Consider the following 24,106-nt stretch of genomic DNA (forward strand, 5'->3'; position numbering starts at 1 on the left):
AGCTTGTTCCAACCCACCAGAAATCCAAAGAGTTATGACACCCCTCCTTGCATGCTGTTGATGCAGAAAACCACACCAGGATAAAGCATCGGAAGGCAGGACAAGAAGCAACGGATCAAGGAGAGAACCAACCCAGAAGTTGTCAGAAATTTCCTGACAGGGAGAACAATGAATCAGTGGAACGACTTGCCTCCAGAAGTTGTGAATGCTCCAACACTGGAGGTTTTTAAGAAGAAACTGGGTAACCATTTGTCTGAAGTGGGGTAGGGTTTCCTGCCTAAGCAGGGGTTGGACTAGAAGATCTCCAAGGTCCCTTCCAACTCCTTCCTATTGTGTTTATAACAGAGTTTTGGTGTATCTAGTCTAACAAAAAGAAGGATTACGGGTGATATGAAAGCAGTGTTTCAGTATTTGAGGGGCTGCCCCAAAGAAGGAGTCAAGCTATTCTCCAAAGCACCTGAGGGCAGGACAAGAAGCAACGAATGGAAACTCATCAAGGAGAGAAGCAACCTAGAACAGTAGTAACTGTGAGAAAGATCTTGGAATCCTAGTGGACAAGCATTTAAATAGGAGCCAGGCGTGTGCAGCAGCTGCCAAAAAAATCAACACAATCCAAGGCTGCATCAACAGAGGGATAGAATCAAGATCACGTGACATGTTAACACCAGTTTATAAGGCCTTGGTAATAAGGCCTCACTTGGAATACGGTATCCAGTTTTGGTCACGACGATGTAAAAAAAAATGTTGAGGCTCTAGAAAGAGTGCAGAGAAGAGCAATAAGGATGATTAGAGGACTGAAGGCTAAAACATACGAAGAACGGTTGCAGGAACTGGGTATGTCTAGTCTGATGAAAAGAAGGACTGGGGGAGACATGATAGCAGTCTTCCAATCTCTCAGGGGCTGCCCCAAAGAAGAGGGAGTCAAGCTATTCTCCAAAGCACCTGAAGGCAGGACAAGAAGCAACGGGTGGAAACTTATCAAGGAGAGAAGCAACTTAGGACTAAGGAGAAATTTCCTGACAGTTAGAACAATGAATCAGTGCAACAACATGCCTCCAGAAATTGTGGTGCTCCATCATTGGAGGTTTTTAAGAAGAGGCTGGACAGCCACTTGTCTGAAATGGTGTGGGGTTGGACTAGAAGACCTCCAAGGTCACTCTGTTATTCTGTTGTGTTTTTTTGAGCATACCAACCGTGCTTGCTGAAGCTACTTTTTTTCCATGCTCCCAAATAAAATATTTTCATTTCAGGCCTGACATTTTCTGACGTTTGCCCAAACCTTCTTCAGCATTGCTAGTCGAGCGGAGATGAAATTTTGGACTTTATGAGAAACATAAAAGTTTTATGATGGCTGTGATGTTGATTATCACATCAAATTGACAGGTTGGCTGGGAGTTCCCTATCTAAAGTATAAACGAAGCCTTCTAATTAATCCGATTCCACGTTTTTTAAAAATCTCTCTTTAAAAAAAAACCAAAAAAAAACGAGCGATGTTTGATCCCCTAAAGGCTCCATCCGTTCCAACATTTTATTTCAGGTCTCTGCCTTGCCGTACAGAGCAGACTCTCTGAATTTCCTTTGATTTCTTTTACATTATCAGCAGCAGATTGAAAACAAAGGAAAAGATAGTTGGGGCTTGCAAGAGGGAAGATTAACTGCAACCCGGGTGTGAACAAGCGATCTCTCTCTTTTTGGTGTGTGTGCGTTTGTGCGCGCGTGTTTTATCTGTGTCGCTCTTCTCTCAAAGGTGCAAAAGAGATATTTTTACAATTACTACAGCTAGTGTGAATTTTCTTTCTTCTTCTTTTTTTTTTTTAACGACCTGTACTGTGGCATATTTGGATTCAGTAACATGGGAATAAAATGATAGGTTTCAGTGAAATATGTTCAGAGTGTGATAGGTAGTAAGGAAAAGGATGGTGGGATGGTGGGGGCTCCCGGGGCTCCCTGAGCTTTTGTTGCAAACATTTCATGACCTTGCCACTGATGATGTTACCTTGTTGGGTCATGAAACGTCTCCAAGAAAATCAGCCAAGTTCGGAGAGCACCAAGGATCCCAGAGCCCTCCTCCTCCTCCTCCCCTCCTCCTCCTCCCAAACCACTCTCCCTCCTAGCACTGATGATGTTACTTTACTTGGGTCGTGAAACATCTGCCCAAAAAGAGCCAACCGTCAGTAGTGGGATTCAAAAATTTTTTTACTACTGGTTCTGTGGGCATGGCGTGGCTTGGTGGGTGTGGCTTGGTGGGCATGGCAGGAGAAGAATACTGTAAAATCTCCATTCCCACCCCACTCCAGGAGAAGGATACTGTAAAATCTCCATTCCCTCCCCACTCCAGGGAAGGATACTGTAAAATCTCCATTCCCACCCCACTCCAGGGGAAGGATACTGTAAAATCTCCATTCCCTCCCCACTCCAGGGGAAGGATACTGTAAAATCTCCATTCCCACCCCACTCCAGGGGAAGGTTACTACAAAATCCCCATTTCCTCCCGATCATCTGGGACTCCGGGGGGGCGGGGGCAGAGAATAAATGAGGGCGGGGCCAGTCAGAATTTTTACTACCGGTTCTCCAAACTACTCAAAATTTCCGCTATCGGTTCTCCAGAACTGGTCAGAACCTGCTGAAACCCCACCTCTGGACCCCATAATTCAACCCTGAGCTACAAGTATTCTCCTCTATCAATGATAGGATTAATGAAAGCACAGCTCAAATCTGTCTGGTTATTATTTTGAATGACAAAAGTTTTCTAAAGGTTTTCTCACTATCCTTCCTTAGAGGTTCTGTGAGCCACTCAATCATGGATCATTCAGCTTGCAAAATTTGGTTTAAAAGGCACCACGTCGTTCCTTTCCCTCGCTTAAGAAGATTTTTGCAAAGCTTTCGCAGTTTTCCGTCTTGTTTGTGTCATACTTAATTAGCTGGAATTTGCCAGCGGTCCTGAAAGTCTGTCATGATAACTTCTGCTCCCTTAATCCTAGGAGTAAATAAATACAAATAGGTAGTTAAAAATAAAGGAAAGCTGAAAGAAAAAGAGGAGATGAGGACAATCAAGGGCCAAGCTGATTGGACTTAGTTAGGGTGGTGAGGGGTGCACCATTGGAAGTCGTGAAGGACCACGTGTCAGGTTTCAGTGTCATCTCAAAATAAATTGCATTTCCAAACAAATAGTCTTTGATGAAATCTTTCATTTATTAAGCACGACAATCTGTCCCCGATCATATCGTAGCCAACACTGACTTCCTGACCCCAAACCTTCCTTTTCCGTTCCCCAATTCTCTGCGTCTCATTGGCCATCTTCCAAATCACTCTCCCCATATCTACTACTTCAGCTCCCAGGAATGTCCCCCCTCCCATCTCATCTCCTAGGGGATATTATCTTCAGGGAAAATAAGTAGGTGAAAAGTCAAGTGTCCTCTTGCCAGCTGCCCCCCTCTTCTCCTCCTTACGTCAGCACTGGAACGAATGTAGTTTGGAGTGCTGACATCACGCTTAGGAGAGGTCATCCTTTAGAAATTCCACCCATGTGGTCACTAAGAGTCGACACCAACTTGATGGCATTTAGTCAACCAGTCAACGTGAAGGTGCAACTCTCTGCAGAAGTTGATCATGATGAGAAAGGTGGAAGAAAGGAGAAGGAGAGGACAACCAGCTAGAGAAGACATCAGAGTAGTGATGGGGGCACCATTGAAAGACCTGAGGGACCAGATAGGGGACAGATCATCCTGGAGAAGAAGGTCTATTTATGGCCTTATGAGTTGACCCCAACTTGATGGGATCTAGTCAACCAATTGACATGAAGAGGGAGTTCTCTGGAGAAGTTAATGCTGGGAAAGGTGGAAGGAGAAAGCAAGGAAAACCAGCATCAAGATGGAGAAGACATCAGAGTAGTGATGGGGGCACCATTGAAAGACCTGAGGGATCAGTTTGGGGACAGATCATCCTGGAGAAGAAGGTCCATCTGTGTGGGTTTAAGAGCTGACACCAACTTATGGGATCTAGTCAACCAATCAACACGAAGAAGCAGCACTCCAGAGAAGTCAACATTGGGAAAGGTGGAAAGAAAGAGAAGGAGAGGACAACCAGCATGAAGATGGAGATGGCTCAGAGATCAGTGCACCGTTGGAAGATCTGAAGAACCAGGTTGGGCATAGTTCATTCTGGAGAAGAAGGTCCATCTATATGGGTTTAAGAACTGACACCAACTTGATGGGATCTCGTCAACCAATCAACATGAAGAGAAGTCAATGCTGGGAAAGATGAAAAGAAAGAGAAGGAGAAGACAACCAGCATCAAGGTTTCACGTGGTGATGGAGGCATCACTAGAGACCAGATTCGGGACAGATCATCCTGGAGAAGAAGATCCATCTATGGGGTCACTAAGAACCGACACCCACTTAATGTTCCATCATTCAAGATAAAGATAAGAGCAGAGTGGTGCGGTGGCCTAGAGGTGGATCAGGAGGCTGGGAGTTCGATCCTAGGTAGAGGCAGATATTTATTTCTCTGGGCACAATGAGAATATACCTGCTGAACAAAACTCCGCACTGGTGACAGGAAGGGCATCTGGCCATTAAAACCCTCTGCTAACTCCATCCAGTTGCCCAGACTCCATCCCGCAAGGGATTATCGGGTCATTAAACAATGATGATGATGATTCAAGATAAAGATAAACTGGAATTCAGATAACGGGGTTAGAGTTTTCTTCTCCCATGGCCGACTTTTCTTGGTCTTTGTGTGCATTATGAATTTTTAAACCGGCTGGAGAAATTTGTCTGCCATTTATCCTCACAGATGTTTGGATGCTCCCGTTCTTGCTTAGGACAGACATAAAGAAGGAGAAGCTCAGATAAAACTGTAATAACAACTTAGAGAAAGGCAGCATGGAAGCCGACGAGTGTTCTTTTGTCCCCGATAATCCTTCCTTCTGCGCCAGCTTATCTTGAAAAGAAGGGTTGTTTTGCCAATGCGCTATGTACATAATTTATTCCAAGCCCCTTGAGCATTTTGGCGTCATCTTAGGCGAAGGGAATTGAGAAGGAAAGAAAAATAGGCGCTTTGCAGCCACATTCTCCTCCAAGCGCCACCGCGCAGAGGTGTGAAATTAAGATTAGGCTGATGAGATTGATTTTCCAATGGATTGACGGGCACAAATCGGGTGCAAAAATTCTTCTAGAAATAGGATTGGAATTGGCTGCTTCGGAGGTTTTTTTTTTTTTGTCCCTGCTGGTTCTGGTGACAGGATTGGGAGGAAAAGTTAGCAGAAGGTGAAATTGACAATAATATTGTTTCTGAGCAGGTTTGAAGCCAAGATATTCCGGATTTAACATTACACCCAAAAAGCATGGATATTATATTGCTTGCATTCGTTCGAACTGGGTTCCCGTCAGAGGTGAAATGCTACCGGTTCATACCGGTATGGGCCAATCAGTAGCGGCAGCGGTGGGTGGTTCCACCCATCTGACCCTGTCTTATATTTTTTTGAACCCCAAAATAAGCATTTGGCCTTATTTTCAGGGAGGTTTTATTATTTTGGGGCGCATGGAGCAAGACGGGGCTCCTCTTGCCGTGTTACCTGATTTCCAGCTTTGTCTCCCTAACCAGAGGAAATGGCGGGGACCAGCTGTGCATGCGTTTAAATATTTTCAGGGAGGGCTTATTTTCAGGGGGCGGCTTATTTTAGCGCATGTGCTCAAAAGCGTGATTGGGCTTATTAGCAGGGGAGGTCTTATTTTCAGAGAAACAGGGGTAAGTCTAAATGCTATTGCTATTGCTGTCAGCTTTGGAAGCCATATTAGGCCGGAAACTTCCATGCTGCCACCTTCTCCTGTGTGGGAAAATAGGAGGGAGGGATTTAGTAGAGGGGTTGTCTGTAGACATACTAGAAGATCATATGACGGCCGTGGCCAGGGGACCTTTTTATCAGGTTCGCCTCATACACCAGTTGCGTCCCTTTCTGGACCAGGATGCCCTGCGCACGGTCACTCATGCCCTCGTCACGTCACATCTGGACTACTGTAACGCTCTCTACATGGGGCTCCCCTTGAAGAGCGCTCGGAGACTCCAACTAGTCCAGAATGTGGCCGCGCGGGTGGTTATGGGGGCGACTCGGCGCACCCACGTAACACCCCTTCTGCGCGAGCTGCACTGGCTCCCGGTGGTCTTCCGAGTGCGATTCAAGGTGTTGGTCACCACCTTTAAAGTGCTCCATAGCTTAGAACCGGGGTATATACGAGACCGCCTGCTGCCAGCAACAGCCTCCCACCGACCAATACGCTCCCACAGAGAGGGGCTCCTCAGGGTGCCGTCGGCCAGACAATGCCAACTGGCGACACCCAGGGGGAGAGCCTTCTCTGTGGGGGCACCAGCCCTCTGGAATCAGCTGCCCCTTGAGATTCGTCGCATCCCCAACCTGCGTACCTTTCGCCGCGCCTTGAAGACTCTCTTGTTCCAACAAGCCGGCCTGGCCTAATACGAATTTTAGAATGGGTGTATGTATGTTTTAATCTATGGGCCAAATTTTTATATATTCAATTTTAAATTGTTTTAAATTTTATATATTTATATGTGTTTTAATATGGCTGTACACTGCCCTGAGTCCTTCGGGAGAAGGGCGGTATAGAAATCTAATAAATCCTAAATCCTAATAGCATTCTTCCTGTCGGTCAAGGTCAGGCCGATCCTGCATCTAGAGGAGGAGTGGTCGGAGTGAGGTCTCGAGAGGGGACGGCAGTTGATTGGAGCATGTGATTGACTGAGTGAGGGGATGGTTTGGGGGGTTTTGATTTACTGAGAGAAAACCCGAACCTCTCAGATTCGGGTTTTCCCAGATGTGCCAGTTTACCTATTCTAGTCAATAGAACTTTGAAAAATGCTCGCTTCAGAGTCTTTACTTGGAGTTGGGTTTTTTTTTTTTTTGGAATGCTGACATTTGCTATATGCAAGATAATGTTGCTATGGATAAAAAGCAGCCTGTTTCTTCTCCTTGGGGAGCAAAGGGCCCATGTGACGTCTTGAATAGGACCTGTTGGCATTTGGCTGCCATTCCCTGCACCAAATGAAACCCTCCTCCTCCAATTTTTGAGGAAGGAAGCCTTTTTTTTACAAGCCGTGTTTCTATGTGGATGAAGCTTAGATGGAAAACCTTGTTTTGCAAAAAAATCTTCTGGGGAATTGCTGAAGGTGTGATCACTCCCCCACCCACCCCCCGGATGCTTCCCAGATACCTCTCCAGATGTCAACCCGGAGGAAGATAAACCAGTTCCGGGCACCTCCAGGAGTGGGCTAGTGGGCTTCAAAAATTTTAGCAAGGGGTTCTCTACCTGGTTGCTGGGTGGGCGTGGCCTAGTTGGCCTCCTGCACTATGGCGGGGGGAGGGGATGTTTTTGCCCTCCCTGGGCTCCGGAGGCTTTCCTCGAGCCTCCGGGAGGGTGAAAACGGCCTCCACAGGCTCTGGAGGCCCATTTCCGGCCTTCCCGAACTTCCAGTACACCCATTTTTCGCCCTTTCTGAGCCTCTGCATGCATCCTGCCCATACCTGCATCCAAAATGGGCTGCGTGGGGACTCCAGGGAGGGGAGGGGAGGGGTGGACGGGGCAAGCCAGGAGTGGGATTTGGAGGTTCTCTGAACTGCACAGAATCTTAACTAGAGGTTCTCCCGAACCCCTGTGAACCCCCCAGAAGCCCATCCCTGGACACCTCAAGAGAGGGAAGTTGGTCAGTGGCTCCAAGCAGTCGGAGAGGGATTTGGCTCAAATACAGCTGCAGCAGGACAACCCTGAGGTTTCAGGTGGGGAAAGCATGCAGCTGGAGCTGGTCAGCGATGAGGAGGAGGAACTGCCTTCTGCACCTGATCCAAGGGCAGAGAATAAGTAGGAGCAGAGAAGGTCAGCCTGTTCTGACCTAGGTTCCCTTAACAAGCAGGAGGCAGGAATTACTGGCAAAACTTTTTTTATTTACACGACTGAATTACGTTCATTCACAGTCAGCAAGGTTTCTGGGCACAATGAGAATATGTCTGCTGAACAAAGCTCCGCATTGGTGACAGGAAGGGCATCCGGCCATTAAAACGCTCTGCTAGCTCCATTCAGTTGCTCCAATTTTGAGGAAGGAATATTTCTCAACACACCTTATCTTGTTTGGCAAGCTGCCACGTAAATTGTTTCCAACTGCAGTACAAGGCAAAACTTGGAACAGAGTCTCTCAGAGTCACGAAATGAACGAATTGATTCCTGCAAAAGCCCATTCCCTGTTTGCTCCTCTTTTTATTTTCCATGGGAGGGGCCAATTATCTCCAAGGTGTGGCCTCACTCCCGAGTCGACCCTACTTTCTTAATTGTTGTTGTTTTCTGGCAGCTCTGCGCATGCACACACTGGGAATGGGCTCCAGCTATTCCTCTGCCTCACTGCTGTCTATCTTCCTCTCTGCCTCCGATGCAGAGCCTTCATCCAAGCTTTTCCAGCCCCCAGGACTGGCCCAAGTTCCTCCCCAACCTCCTCACTGTCCGACTCTGCTGCCAGCATCGCTGGCCGCCAGTGGGCCACAACACAGCCAGATTGCTCACAAGGAGGCAGCCTGGCCCTTCTTGATGAGCTGCACCAGAAGCTGGCTATTCAGCACAGAAGACAGATGGAGGTCATCCTGGGAATAACAAGTTCTCTTCCTATCTGTGTGTTTTCTGGTTGTTGTGATTCCTGCCTTGCTTTGGATCGACTCCGTGCCTTGATTTAGATCGTGCCTTGTGAACTCTGGACCTTTTTTTTTTGCCTCGTGAACCCTCTTGTATTGTGGATTTAATTTTGCCTGGAGGGTTTATTTGAATGGGGAAACTTTCACGTTCCTTGTGGACTCGTTGACGATTGCTCTGGGGCCTAGAGCAGGAGTCAGCAACCTGGGGCTCTGGAGCCGCATGTGGCTCTTTCACCCCTCTGCTGTGGCTCCGTCACTCAAAATTTATGTCGCAACTGCCGGCACGCGATTTATTGAGCTTTTCAACCTCCGGTAGTCCAACCACGGATAAATCCACGAAAAGAAAAGTTTCAGAAGAAAACAGAACGTTTTATTCAACTACATATGCTAGTTTTGTGGCCGCTCACGAAATAGTCAGGCACAGGAAGGGTTTTGTGGCTCCCGGTGTTTTCTTTTCTGTGGGAAATGGGTCCAAACGGCTCTTTGAGTGTTTAAGGTTGCAGACCCCTGCCCTAGAGCATTGGTCTGCTGGTGGCTGGATTTAATTGGGACAGTTCTGGGTTTTTGGTGAAGCAAGTTGCGGAGGAATATTAATAAACCCACTAAACCACAGTTGTGTGTATGTGTGTGTGTGTGAGAGAGAGAGCGGGACAGCACAGAAGGACTCCAGATATATTTATTTTGTGGTCCCCAATCCTCAAGGATTTTTCCCGCATCCTCTTAATTAAAAAATGTTGCTCTTACCCTTGATGGTTCTAATTTGTTCTTAACAGCATGGACAACTAATCAAAGCTGACAGCTTACATTGTCTTTTGCAAGTGTTTTATTCGGGCCTGCATTCCTGATCAACTGGAGTTCCATCAGGGGTGCCAAGGCAGTAAAGGAAGGCTGAACATTTCCCGGGTGGGAAAAATAGAAGTGGTGGAATTGATCAAAACTTTTCCTTTAACCCAGTTTAGGTTTGAGTCGAATCATGGATTGTCTCAACCCTAGACTTCTGCAAAACATCCGTTTGCTCTGAGCAAGAACAATAAAAAAAAAAAAAGAAACATATATTCAAACATGCAGATAGCCACTAGATGGCAGCAGTAAGGAGATAATGGATGCTCAAACTCTTTGTTGCCATCTGGTGGTCACTTGGATACCTGCAGCCCAAATTCAATAGAGTCTTAGACTCCTTATCCCGGGTGCTTCCTTATTCCTATTTCCTCTGTTCTGCCCCATCAAATTGGGAAGAACTCTTCTCCCTGCACCAGTTTCGTAGGAAGGCACTAAGAAATTGTGACTTGCGTGTGTTACAAATAGGCAGATACTGATCCCCTCAACATCAAGGTGCTTTGTTTAGGCAGATAGGGAAAAAGCCATTTTTAACAAAAAAGAGAGAGAGAGAGAGAGATTATTGCATTGAAGAACATAAGTGAAATCCCTGCCTCTTTCAACCACTCATCAGTTGCATTCTAGGAAGATGGTTATTTTAATAATGGCGCCCTTGATTTTCCCTCCTTGGTGAACGGAGGTGGGCTTCTTGAAGAAGAAGGACCTTCAGGGGGTCTCGTCAGCTACGCCTCTCTCTCTCTCTCTCTTTTTTTTTTGCAGTACCCTCTTTCCTAATTCGGCCCCTCGCTTCTTCGCAGTGTGCAATTGTGTTTCCCTTATCCCCTCTCTGCATGACAGTTCCATTAAGACGTTATTTACATCTCTCTGCCGATATGCTCCGGTGTTATTTCCTTCGGCGTGGAGATAAAATTGTATGTGAAGAGAGATCGCCCCGTTCAGCTCCCCATCATGGATAAAGGAGACAAGAGGTGCCAGTTAGTTTTCAAAAGGGCGATGAGAGAGATTTAGGTCCGAGAAGGGGGCCTGGTCCAGGCTGAGGGTTGTAATGGAGGTAATTGGGTTGTGTTTTCTGTTCTCCGGCAAATTTCTGCTTTCGCATGGCCCTGGAGAGGTGCAACCAGATCAGGGGTCGGCAATCTTAAACACTCAAAAGAGCCACAAAGGTCCTAACCGGAAGCCCCCTGTTTAATTCTGGAGCCAACCGGAAGTCTGGTTCCCCCACCATAGAGTCTCCTCCTAGTGCAGAGTCCTTTTTCCTCTGCTGACCGGAAGTCGGTTTCCTCCACCATAGAGTCTCCTCCTAGTGCAGCGTCCTTTTTTCTCCATTGCCCGGAAGTCCGGTTCCCCCACCATAGAGTCTCCTCCTAGTGCGGCATCCATTTTCCTCTACCTGTCCTAACCAAAAGCCCTATCAATTGTGGAGCCGACCAGTGGCAGGGAGCTGTAGCAGAGGGATGAAAGAGCCACATGCGGCTCCAGAGCTGCAGGTTGCCAACCCCTGAACCAGACCCTCTTTCTCCCTGTAGGATAGAGCTCTCCAAACTTTAAGACTTGTGGACTTCAACTCCCAGAATTCCCCAGCCTGCTGACTTGACCTGCTGACTGGGGAATTCTGGGAGTTGAAGTCCACAAGTTGCCAAGGTTGGAGACCCCTGCTCTTAGGACCTACTTTGGAAATGGACAGGTTTGTTCAGCTTTGATGTTAGAATAGAATAGAGTTGGAAGGGACCTTGGAGGTCTTCTAGTCCAACCCCCTGCTCAAGCAGGAGACCCTGTACTGTTTCAGACAAGTAGCTGTCCAGTCTCTTCTTAAAAAACCTCCAGTGATGAAACATCGACAACTTCTGGTGGCAAGCTGTTCCATTGGTTAATTGTTCTCACTGTTAGGAAGTTTCTCCTTAATTCCAGGTTGCTTCTCTCCTTGATTAGTTTCCATCTGTTGTTTCTTGTCCTGCCTTCAGGTGCTTTGGAGAATAGGTAGGCCCCCTCTTCTTTTTTGGCAGCCCCTCGAATACTGGAATACTGCTATCATTTCACCCCTAATCCTTCTCTTTGTTAAACTAAATATACCAATACTCTGTTATTAACACAATAAAGGAGTTGGAAGGGACCTTGGAGGTCTTCTAGTCCAACCCTCTGCTTAGGCAGGAAACCCTACCCCACTAAGTTGCTCCCCCCTCCTCTTTTTTGGCAGCCCCTCAAATACTAGACTACCGCTATCATGTTATCCTCCCCCCTCCCCAGTCCTTCTTTTCTCTAGACTAGCCGTTCCCAATTCCCACAACCGTTCTTCCTATGTTTTAGTCTCCAGGCTTTTGATCATCTTAATTGCTCTCCTTTGCACTTTTTCCCAAAATCTCAACATCTTTTTTTGTAATGTGGTGACCAAAAACTGGATGCCGTATTCCAGATGTGGCCTTACTAAGGTTTCCTGCTGATGTTGCAGCAAGGAAGAGAGGTGCCTGTGTTAATATAAACCCACCCATTTCCGTTCCTCCATAGTTTTTATTTCTTGACAGATATCTGAGCTGCTGAACTTCACCAAAGATTTCCGTTTAAACCAGGGGTAAAATCCAGCAGGTTCTGACAGGTTCTGGAGAACCGGTTGCGGAAATTTTGAGTAGTTCGGAGAACCGGCAAATGCCACCTCTGGCTGGCCCCAGAGCGGGGTTGGAATGGAGATTTTGCAGTATCCTTCCTCCTGGAGTGGGGTGGGAATGGGGATTTTGCAGTATCCTTCCCCCTGGAGTAGGGTGGGAATGGGGATTTTGCAGTATCCTTCCCCCTGGAGTGGAGTGGGAATGGGGATTTTGCGGTATCCTTCCCCTGGAGTGGGGTGGGAATGGGGATTTTGCAGTATCCTCCCCCTGCCACACCCACCAAGCCACGCCCACAGAACCAGTATTAAAAAAAATTCTGGTCATAAATCAAGGTCTGCCTTTATCTTCTCGCTCAATTCCACTCGTCAGTCGAGGACTAAGTCTACATGCTGTGCTCAGTTCTGGTCATTAGTTGAGGATTCAATTCCTCTCATAAGTTGAGGACTGCTGTTATCTTCTGCGCTCAATTCTGGTTGTAAATTGAGGACTTTCTATATCTTCTGGGCTCAATTCCAGTCGTAAATTGAGGGCTTCCTGTATCTTCTGGGCTCAATTCCGGTCGTAAGATGAAGGCTGCCTGTATCTTCTGGGCTTAATTCCGGTCGTAAGGGAAGGGCTGCCTGTATCTTCTGGGCTTAATTCCGGTTGTAAGGCGAGGGCTGCCTGTATCTTCTGGGCTCAATTCCAGTCGTAAATTGAGGGCTTCCTGTATCTTTTGGGCTCAATTCCGGTCATAAGATGAAAGCTGCCTGTATCTTCTGGGCTCAATTCCGGTCGTAAGTCAAGGGCTGCCTGTATCTTCTGGGCTTAATTCCGGTTGTAAGTTGATAATTTTCTGTATCTTGCATGAAGCCAGGGTCAAAGCGATACAACTAGCGCCATCCGACCTGCAGCTGTGGGGCAGGGAAATCTGCAGGCCCGTTCACCCCAGTGCAACCCCAATGCATTCGGGGGTCTGCAGATAAAGAGTCTCGCCAGCTCAGAGACCCCCTCCTCCTCACAACAGCTGTTAGCCACCAGAAAATGTCCTTGGACAGATGTTCTTCGTGCAGGCTGCCCCGTCTCCTTCCATCGCAAGAATACTCACCTCCACCAAGAGCAAAAGGGAGAAAAAATTACTATATTTCTCCCTCTTGCTGAGTAGGCCAAGGGGAACTGGAGAAAAGACGATTAGCCCGTCCCTAATCCATCATTCACTTTCCTCAAGGTGTCTCTTTCGGCAGCTGTCAGAAGTCACCCTGGCAACTGGGGAGGGGGGTGGGGGGAGGGCGGAACGGCTTCTGCAATTTTTCTTCCCCACTTTTAAATTTTTTAAAATCCTTTTGCCTCCGTCCCGGTTCTGTCCCTTCTGGAACTGCCTTACCTGGGAGCTCTGCAGAGCTTAAAACAGGTGTGATGAAGGTTGAGGCAGACAACAGGCCAGGTTGTAGCAAGGTTAGGATCCCGGGGGGGGGGGGAGGAATCCATGGGGAAGCTGTGGATAGAAGGAATTGGGGTGAAAGCAACCTTTGGGGGGGGGGGGAAATGGGTTTTTTTTTTCCTGCCTCTCTTATTGCGTGGATGAGGTCTTCTAAATACATCTTTTATAGGAAGGGAAGGGAAGGGAAGGGAAGGGAAGGAAGGAAGGAAGGAAGGAAGGAAGGAAGGAAGGAAGGAAGGAAGGAAGGAAGGAAGGAAAGAAAGAAAAAGAAGGAGGGAAAGGATATGATGGTTTGATAGGTGGAAGGAAGGAAGGAAGATGTAATGGATGGATGGATGGATGGATGGATGGATGGATGGGAGAGAGATGTGATGGAAGAATGGAAGAAGGAAGGAAGGAAGAATGGATGGATGGATGGAAGGAAAGAAGATGTGATGAATGGATGGATGGATGGATGGATGGATGGAAGGGAGGGAGGGAGGGAGATGTGATGGATGAATGGAAGAAGGAAGGATGGAAGGGAGGAAGGAAGGATGGATGGATGGCAGGATGGAAGGGAGGGAGGGAGATGTGATGGATGAATAGAAGAAGGAAGAAAGGGAGGGAGGAAGATGTGATGGATGAATGAATGAAAGAAAGAAGGAAGGAAGGAAGGAAGATATGAAGAGTGGATGGGTGGGTGGAAGGAAAGAAGGAAGGAAGAATGGATGGAAGGAAGGGAGGAAGATGTGATGGATGAATGGAAGAAGGAAGGAAGAATGGATGGATGGAAAGAAGGAAGGATGGAAGGGAGGAAGGAAGGAAGGATGGAAGGGAGGGAGGAAGATGTGATGGGTGAATAGAAGAAGGAAGAAAGGGAGGGAGGGAAATGTGATGGATGGATGAATGAAAGAAAGGAAGGAAGGAAGATATGAAGAGTGGATGGGTGGGTGGAAGGAAAGAAGGAAGGATGGATGGATGGAAGGAAGGGAGGGAGATGTAATGGATGAATATAAGAAGGAAGGAAGAATGGATGGAAGGAAGGAAGGAAGAAATGAAGGGAGGGAGATGTGATGGATGAAGGAAGGAAGGAAGGAAGGGCTGTAAATTGAGGACTACCTGTGTTGTATTACAGACTCAACCACTTGATGATAACCTTTTGCTTGGAGAAATTCCAGTACAGGTAGTCCTCGACTTATGACCACCATTGAGCCCAATATTTCTGTTGCTAAATGAGACATTTGTTAAGTGAGTTTTGTCCCATTTTACGACTTTTTTTGCCACCATTGTTAAGTGAATCACTGCAGATATGAAGTCAGTAACAAGGTTGTTGAGTGAATCTGGTTTCCCCATTAACTTTGCTCATCGGAAGGTTGCAAAAGGGTCCTGTGACCCTCACTGCGACCGTCATAAATGTGAGTCAGTTGCCAAGCGGCTGAATTTTGATCACGTGATCACGGGGGTGCTGCCATCGTTGTAAGTGTGAAAAATGGTCGTAAGTCACTTTTTTCAGTCCCGTTGTAACTTCAAATGGTCACTAAATGAACTGTTGTAAGTCGAGGACTACCTATACTCCTCTTGCTCATACCTAAACTTTGAATCTTTTGCTGTTGATTTTATGCAAAAAAAATTAGAATCACTTGTTCTGGATATCTGGAATTATAGTCCAGTTGATAATCAATGTTGCGGATTAAAAAGGTAAAGGTTCCCCTCGCACATATGTGCTAGTTGTTCCCGACTCTAGGGGGCGGTGCTCATCTCCGTTTCAAAGCCGAAGAGCCAGCGCTGTCCGAAAACGTCTCCGTGGTCATGTGGCCGGCGTGACTCAATGCCAAAGGCGCACGGAACACTGTTACCATCCCACTAAAGGTGGTCCCTATTTTTTCTACTTGCATTTTTTACGTGGTTTCGAACTGCTAGGTTGGCAGAAGCTGGGACAATGAACGGGAGCTCACCCCATTACGCGGCACAAGGGATTCAAACCGCTGAACTGCCGATCTTTCGATCGACAAACTCAGCATCTTAGCCACCGAGCCACCGCGTCCCACGTTGCTGGTTACTATGTGTATATCAATAGTTTTGTAATTATTTTATTTATTTATATCAGAGATGGTATTCAGCGACCTGCGGGTGGGCCTGCCTGGGTACAATCCCGTCCTATATCACTGTTTTTTTGATGCCGCACATATGCGAGGACGGCGCGCACGAGCGAATTGCTGTGTTGTTTGACGTCGCATGCATATCAGAGGTGGGTTTCAGCAGGTTCTGACCAGTTCTGAAGAACCGGTAGCGGAAATTTTGAGGAGTTTGGAGAACCGGTAGTAAAAATTCTGACTGGCCCCGCCCCCATCTATTCTCTGCCTCCCGAGTCCCAGCTGATCGGGAGGAAATGGGGATTTTGTAGTAACCTTCCCCTGGAGTGGGGTGGGAATGGAGATTTTACAGTATCCTTCCCCTGGAGTGGGATAGGAATGGAGATTTTATAGTATCCCCACCAAGCCACGCCCACCAAGCCACACCCACACCCACAGAACCAGTAGTAAAAAATTTTGAAACCCAACCTACCACTAATGCATATATATTTCCGGTGCTGGGCAAACTGGTTGCCACAATATATGAAGTCCACTTCTGATTTATATGTTCTATTTGTATACCACCAAATCCATGCAAACTCACAGCAGTTCATAGGACAGTGAACAAAGAAAAGAACCAGAAGCAAGTAAAAGTTCCACAGATGAGTAAAATTAAAAATAGCAAGTTTATTAATCCAATAACAGAAATATACCGCTAATTCTAATCCCTGGTAATAATTTTTTAAAAAAACAAAAAAATCCACTAAATCAAATCACAGCATGCCAGGCGCTAACATGAAAGAATATAGATAAAACTAATCCGAAAGTGAAATTAAGAAAAAGAGATGACAACACTATTTGTAAGAGTCGGGGACATTATGAAAAGAAGGGAAAGTAGATGGGAAAAAAGACTCAAGATTGGGGTGCCTTTTTTTTTTTAATGCTTTACAAGCACTCAGGATTTGCGGCCGAGCGTCCAGAATTAATGAATAAAAAAATGCAGCACTCGACGGAATCAATTTTTACTCCCCTTTTTTCCCATTTAACACAACATGAAATGTCCATTTTCACGATGACGTGCCTAAGTGCTTGGTTCTTGCTGACTGAAAGCATAAGAGAGAGAGAGAGAGAGAGAGATCATCTCGAGCTCCCCAAATTCAAGAAACCCATCAGAAAAAAAACGCTTCATAACTGACCTTCTATTTCTTCTCCTTGCTTTAGGCTACCTCACGGTCAGTATTGAGCCTCTTCCTCCTGTGGTCGTGGGCGACGCCGTGACCCTGAAATGTAACTTCAAGACCGACGGCAGAATGAGAGAAATTGTCTGGTATCGGGTGAGTCTGGTTTCTCTTCTCAAGAGGCTCAGATTCTTCTGACTCTTCTGACTCACAGAAAACTGTGTTTCCCCGAAAATAAGACCAGGTCTTATATTAATTTTTGTTTCAAAAGACGCATTAGGGCTTATTTTCTGGTTTTCTTATTTTGCTCGTAATATAAGCCCTAGCCCCCAAAATAAGCCCCAGTTAAGCTTGTCAGCCAGATGGATGCCTTTAGTGCTAGGACTTATTTTCCGGTTGGGTCCTATTTTCGGGGAAAATGACAAAAGGGGTCCATTCCCTTGGATTCCACCGTGAGGTGAAACTTCCGTTTAATCCTCTACAAAGTTTCCTGGGTGATATTTAGAATAGAATAACAGAGTTGGAAGGGACCTTGGAGGTCTTCTAGACGAACCCTCTGCTCAAGCAAGAGACCCTATACCCGTGATTGTGAACCTATGGCACATGGAGCCACGCAAGCTCAGCTCCGGCAAGCACGTGCGTGCCGGCCAGCTGATTTTCGGGCCTTTTGGGCCTACCGGAAGTCAGGAAAAAGGCTGTTTCTGGCCTCCAGAGGGCCTCCGGGGGAGGTGGGGAAGGCCGTTTTTGCCCTCCCCAGCCTCCTAGAAAGGCTCTGGAGTCTGGGGAGAGTGAAAAATGGGCCTTCTAGTGGGACCTGAAGTCGGCAAATGAGCCATTTCCGGCCTCCGGAGGGCCTCTGGAAGGCCTTCCTGGGGGGTGGGGAAGGCTGTTTCACCCTCCCCAGCCTCCTAGAAAGGCTTTGGAGCCTGGGGAGAGCGAGAAATGGCCCTACTTTGCCATCACATGCCAAAAGTGGGGGGAGTGCGGGGGGGTTCGCACACACATGCGCAGGGGGCAGGGGGCATAGAATTATGGGTGTGGGCAGGTGCATGAGCAACCTCCCCGCACTCCCCCCACTTTTGGCACGCGATGGCAAAAAGGTTAGCCATCACTGCCCTATACAATTTCAGACAAACGGTTGTCCAATTTCTTCTTGAAAAATCTCCAGTGATGAAGCACCCACAACTTTCTGGAGGGAAGCCCTTCCACTGATCAATTGTTCTCACAGTCAGAAAATTTCTCCTTAGTTCCAGGTTGCTTCTCTCCTTGATTAGTTTCCATCCGTTGCTTCCTGTCCTGCCTTCAGGTGTTTTGGAGAATAGCTTCACTCCCTCTTTTTTCTTGGCACCCCTCAGATATTGGAACACTTCTATCTTGTCCTTCTTTTCATTAAACTAGTCCTAGTCTTTCTTTTCATTAAACGAGACATGCACAATTCCTGCAACCGTTCATCATATGTTTTAGCACCCTGTCCCCTAATCATTTTTGTTGCTCTTCTCCTCACTCTTTCCAGAGTCTCAATATCTTTCTTACATCGTGGCGACTGTTAGGTAATGGTTATTTGTCTAACTAGTTGGTCAGGCAATATATAAACCAACAATGTATGTTTGCAGTCAGAAAGGTATTATATTGCTTTAAGACTATATTGCATCATCCTGTATCCTGATTGGCTAAGCTCTGTAGCCAATGTACTTAAGGGAAGTCAGGATCATGGCTTGTGTGGATACTACACCATTTTACCTGCTTATTTGCTGTAACTCTCTACCTGATCTCTCTGCATGATCACTGTTTGATCATAGCTACATGTTGTTTTATTTATTGAATGTTTTGAGATTGAACTTGTTCCTGTTTTGAAACTCAAGAAGAACTGTTTTATTGTGTATGACTACAACTGGTAAGAAGACTTTGTACTTGAAATATCCCTGGATTGATCTTTTAACTCTCGTCTTATCTGTGTATGACTTGGATTGTTTTTGGATTTTCCTTTACTTTTTTCTAAAAGTAAAAGACTACAACAACTCAGTGTGTTTGTATGTTGACTGTGATTGTTCGCAACCACTCCCAGTCGCTTTTCATGCGTTTACTCAAAGGGTACTCTGCTCAATAACCTACAACATCGGTTATGAGCCAAGAATATCCTTAATAGTGATGAAAGCATGGCCTTACCAAGGTCTTATAAAACAGTACTAACACATCACTTGATCTTGATTCTGTCCCTCTGTTAATGCAGCCTAGGATTGCATTTGGGGGGGGGGGCAACTGGCTCAGTACAATGCTGGCTCATATTTAACTGATTGTCCACTAGGATCACACCCTCAAAATTCATGGTTGAGAAAGGGTGGATCTCCAGACACTGTCACACTCTTGTTTCCTATGGACCTCAGCTGGGGTTGAGGAACCTCTAGCGATCCACCAGTTTCCACTCTTGCTGTAGCTGTAACCCAAAGGAAGAAGGCACCGGCTGGAAAGAAACACCATGGAATGCTTGAGGGAACATCTCTTTATAGAGGGAGGTGCCACCTTCTTCCTCTTTGACAAGTAAGGTTGGCGGGTAAATTTCGTTGGATTGGCCTTTTGGCGCAATTCTCAGCTCCCAGAGTTAGCATAGAAAGTCGTGAGCCCATTATCTTTTGCATGTTGCACACCTCTGAATTTTACCGTCCCTTCCCTTCCCTTCCCTTCCCTTCCCTTCCCTTCCCTTCCCTTCCCTTCCCTTCCCTTCCCGTCCCGTCCCGTCCCGTCCCGTCCCGTCCCGTCCCATTCCATTCCATTCCATTCCATTCCATTCCATTCCATTCCATTCCATTCCATTCTTCATTTCAATATTCTATTCTGTTCTGTTCTGTTCTGTCGTACATTCTATTCTATTCTATTCTATTCTATTTTATTCTATTCTATTCTATTCTATTCTATTCTATTCCATTCCATTCCATTCCATTCCATTCCATTCCATTCCACTCCACTCCACTCCACTCCACTCCACTCCACTCCATTTTATTCTTCATTCCAATATTCTGTTCTGTTCTGTTCTGTTCTGTTCTATTCTTCATTCCAATATTCTATTCTATTCTATTCTATTCTATTCTATTCTATTCTATTCTATTCTATTCTATTCTATTCTATTCTATTCTGTTCTATTCTTCATTCCAATATTCTATTCTATTCTATTCTATTCTATTCTATTCTATTCTATTCTATTCTATTCTATTCTATTCTATTCTATTCTATTCTCTGCCCCGAATGTTTGCCTTCTTTTAACAACCGGTGGAGTTCCCTGACACCTCCACCCCCCACCCCCAACACACACACGTAAATTGTCCTGCGTCTATTAGCAATCTGTGTCAACATTATTTAGTTTTGGATCAACTGGATGGAGTCAGAAGGCGCCTTATCTGCAAACCCATTAAATTTTCAGGTTGTGGACGGAATTGAAAACCTGCCTGTGTATTTGATTGCCATTCAGCCTTAACTCTTGCCCTCAGTGATTTCTTTGGCCAACCTTGAAAAAAAAATGAGAAAAAAAATTGTTGTTCTGTATCTTATCACTTTGCCCCTAGCAATCTCTCTCTCTCTATATATATATATATCTATTTAGAATTCAGTTGTATTCTTGCTGGCATTCCGTGCAAGGTCATTTCTTCCAAAATGGAAATATTTTCAAGATGCTTCGATTTGGAAATAACTCAATCCCACCCGCCATCAGATCAAAATGGCAAAATTGGAGCAATTGTGTGAATTCAAAAGAAGGGGTTTAGCTGATTTGTACGCCCTCGACGCCGTGGTGCAAAAAAAAAAGAAAGTTCGGACCAAATTAGGCGTTTATTCAGCATTTCTTTAATCTGCCCATCGACAGAAGTGTTCTGGATAGATGATAAAGATATATATATGTGGCAGTAACAGCAGCAGACTGCACCATGGAGTGGAATGCGAAAAAGGAACAGAGCATTTAATAGCCATTGTGTCTTTAGAATAGGAGCTGTTCAAATAGAATGGACCAGAATTGTTGTTCTTATCGTTGTCAGTTGCAAAGTTGTGTCATCGCGACCCCATGGACAACGTTCCTCCAGGCCTTCTTCTTCCTCCACCATCCCCCGGAGTCCATTTAAGCTCACGCCGACTGCTTCGGTGACTCCATCCAGCCACCTCGTTCCCTGCCGTCCCCTTCTTCTTTTGCCCTCCATCGTTCCCAGCATTCGGCTCTTCTCCAGGGAGTCCCTTCCTTCTCATTAGGTGGCCAAAGGATTTGAGTTTCCTCTTCAGGATCTGGCCTTCCAAAGAGCAGTCAGGGTTGATCTCCTCTAGGACTGACCGGTTGGATGGCCTTGCAGTCCAAGGGACTCTCAGGAGTCTTCTCCAGCACCAGAGTTCAAAGCACAATTGCACAGTTCCTGCAACTGTTCTTCCTATGTTTTAGCCTCCAGTCCCCTAATCCTCTTTTGGCTCTTCTCTGCACTCTTTCTAGAGTCTCAACATCTTTTTTACATCGTGGCAACCCAAACTGGATGCAGGATTCCAAGTGTGGCCTTACCAAGGCCTTATAAAGTGGCATCAACACTTCATGTGGTCTTGAGTCTATCCCTCTGTTGATGCAGCCTAGAACTGTGTTGGCTTTTTTGGCAGCTGCTGCACACGGCTGGCTCTTTATTTATCCACTAGGACTCCAAGATCCCTCTCACAGTTACTGCTATTGAGCAAGGTACCACATATGCTGTCCCTAGTGCATTTTCTTTTTCTTTGTCATTTGTCTGAAGTGGTATACGGTTTTCTGCCTGAGCATGGGGTTGGACTAGAAGACCTCCAAGGTCCCTTCCAACTGTTATTCATTGAAAGGCACCAGATAAAGAGATTGGATCAGTGGTGAAATTCAATTTTTTTTACTACCGGTTCTGTGGGCGTGGCTTGGTGGGTGTGGTGTGGCTTAGTTGGTGTGGCTTGGTGGGCGTGGCAGGAGAAGGATACTGCAAAATCTCCATTCCCTTCTCACTCCAGGGGAAGGATACTGCAAAAGAGCCTTGATAGTACAGGGGTTTAGTGCACCCTGTTATTAACACAGCTGCCTGCAATTTCTGCTGGTTCGAATCTCTCCAAGGCTCAAGGTTGACTCAGCCTTCCATCCTTTCTAAGGTAGGTGAAATGAGGACCCAGTTTGTGGGGGCAATAAGCTGACTTTGTATAAAATATACAAAAGAATGAAGGCTATTGCTTAACGCATTGTAAGCCGCCCTGAGTCTCCGGAGAAGGGCGGCATATAAATCAAATTTAAAAAAAAAAAAAAAAATCCCCATTCCCTCCACACCCCAGGGGAAGGATACTGCAAAATCCCCATTCCCCCCCCACTCCAGGGGAAGGATAATGCAAAATCCCCATTCCCTCCCTACTCCAGGGGAAGGATACTGCAAAATCCCCATTCCCCCCCACTCCAGGGGAAGGATACTGCAAAATCCCCATTCCCCCCCCACTCCAGGGGAAGGATACTGCAAAATCCCCATTCCCTCCCCACTCCAGGGGAAGGATACTGCAAAATCTCCATTCCCACCCCACTCTGGGGCCAGCTAGAGGTGGTATTTGCCGGTTCTCCGAACTACTCAAAATTTCCACTACTGGTTCTCTAAAACCTGTCAGAACCTGCTGGATTTCACCCCTGGATTGGATGCAATGCAACAGAAATATTGTAGGATGCCATTATGGGCCATCAGATGGTGGCTTCTTCATATAGACTAACTTCCTCATGGTCCAGGATCTTTCCTCAGGAAAGATCATCAGACGTCTTCCATGAGTCTTCTCTTTGATCCATAAAACTGGCCCGTTCTAACCGTCTTTAAAATTGTTTGTAAAGCCAATTTAGGGAGGAACTGTTGTGTGCGTTGGGCAGCTCTATAAATTCATTTTAATAAATCAAATCAAATCCTCTTGTCTATATGGTCCATGCAGCAGCTCGGATTTACATCCATGCCCTTTGCAAAAGATGGAAAGTGTTGCCGGGGAACATGTAGCATAGAGTCCTAACAGTCACCTCATTAAAAGCGAAAGCAAAAAAAAAATTAAAATTAAAATACCGCCAGCCCTGTTTGCAGAACTGTGAATTGATGGTGATAATTAACCGCTGCGGTGTTTAATAGGTTATCCAGATCGGTTAATTGATTGGACAACTCTTTGGAGAGACGAAAAAAGGGGTCAGGTCATTATTTATTTATTTATTTTCAGAAATGATGCATTGTTTTTCATATCCGTTTTGCAAATCTTAAACTTCCTTAGAAGAGCCGTTCTTTCAGCTGTCTGGCCGAAGGACAGATCTGTTCAATATTATCTCCAAAAAGGCATTAGATACGAGGGTGGATGTTTATATTTCCCCCTTCCTTCTCTTATTTCTTAACCAATTCTATGCAAACTTAAGCAAGAATTTAATTAAGGTCTCATTTAAACTTCCCATTGCTAATAGTAATAAAAGAAACCTGTTGCAACTGATAATTTTGTTGCTGGGGTGAATAAATTGTCACTTTATGTGTGAGGGATAAAAAGAAAGATTTTTTATTTTTTTTAAATATCTTCGCTCCTAGGTAGTTGGGTGGATATTGTGTGGATGTTCAGGGATGGAGAACTTTTTGCAAGCCTCTTGCAAATCTCCTTCTTGTGTCAGGGTTCTGACGGATCCCCTAATTCAGGGGTGGGCAACTGTGGCCCTTTTACAACTTGTGGACTTCAACTCCCAGAATTCCTGAGACAGCCAAGCTGGCTCAGGAATTCTGGGAGTTGAAGTCCACAGGTCATAAAGGGGCCATATTTGCCCACCCCTGCCCTAATTAAATCATGAGCCTCAAGCCAAGCTTCAAAAGAAATCGAGTTACTTATTAGGAGCTTCATGTGGCACGTTCCCAAGCGAACTCTGACGCCATGTAATTTACACCCCAATCATGACCCTGTTTCCCCCTCCCCACAGGGTGTGTCATCAATCACATTCACCAATGGAGCAATTTCCCGGGTTGTAGAGATCACTCCCCTCCAGCCGCTTTGGGTAACCCTGGGAGACAGCCTTGAGAGAGCTATGTCTGGAATGTACTTCTGTTTTTGGCTGCTGTGCTGCTTCGTCGGTTTCCCATCCCTCTTGCCTATGGCAACTCGAGAGCAGGCCAGGGATGCTTTGCGAGTTGACATTTTGTGTGTTTGTGTGAGTGCCGTTTTGGCTACTTTAGATGCCAACAGTTGCCATCCTTGAGTGAGGGTGCAAATTCTGAATTGGTGCATTATACGTCCCCAAATTTTGCTAATCTGCACGATTCTGCTCCTGGTGGTCTCCCGTCCCATTGAATTCAGTCCATCAACCCCCATCCTTT

General features: G+C 46.0%; 1 protein-coding gene across 1 annotated transcript in view; it reads left to right on the plus strand.

Moving 5' to 3' along the window:
- Nucleotides 1-24,106, plus strand: part of IGSF21 (immunoglobin superfamily member 21) — a 245,122-nt gene that overhangs the window by 107,831 nt on the left and 113,185 nt on the right. The window contains 1 exon segment of the mRNA XM_070956298.1: nucleotides 16,819-16,931. Within this exon segment, the coding sequence (XP_070812399.1) occupies nucleotides 16,819-16,931 (113 nt within the window).

Source organism: Pituophis catenifer, unplaced genomic scaffold (assembly GCF_029215685.1).
Source record: "Pituophis catenifer annectens isolate HBS135680 unplaced genomic scaffold, rPitCat1.0.hap2 SCAF_18, whole genome shotgun sequence".
Lineage (NCBI taxonomy): Eukaryota > Metazoa > Chordata > Lepidosauria > Squamata > Colubridae > Pituophis > Pituophis catenifer.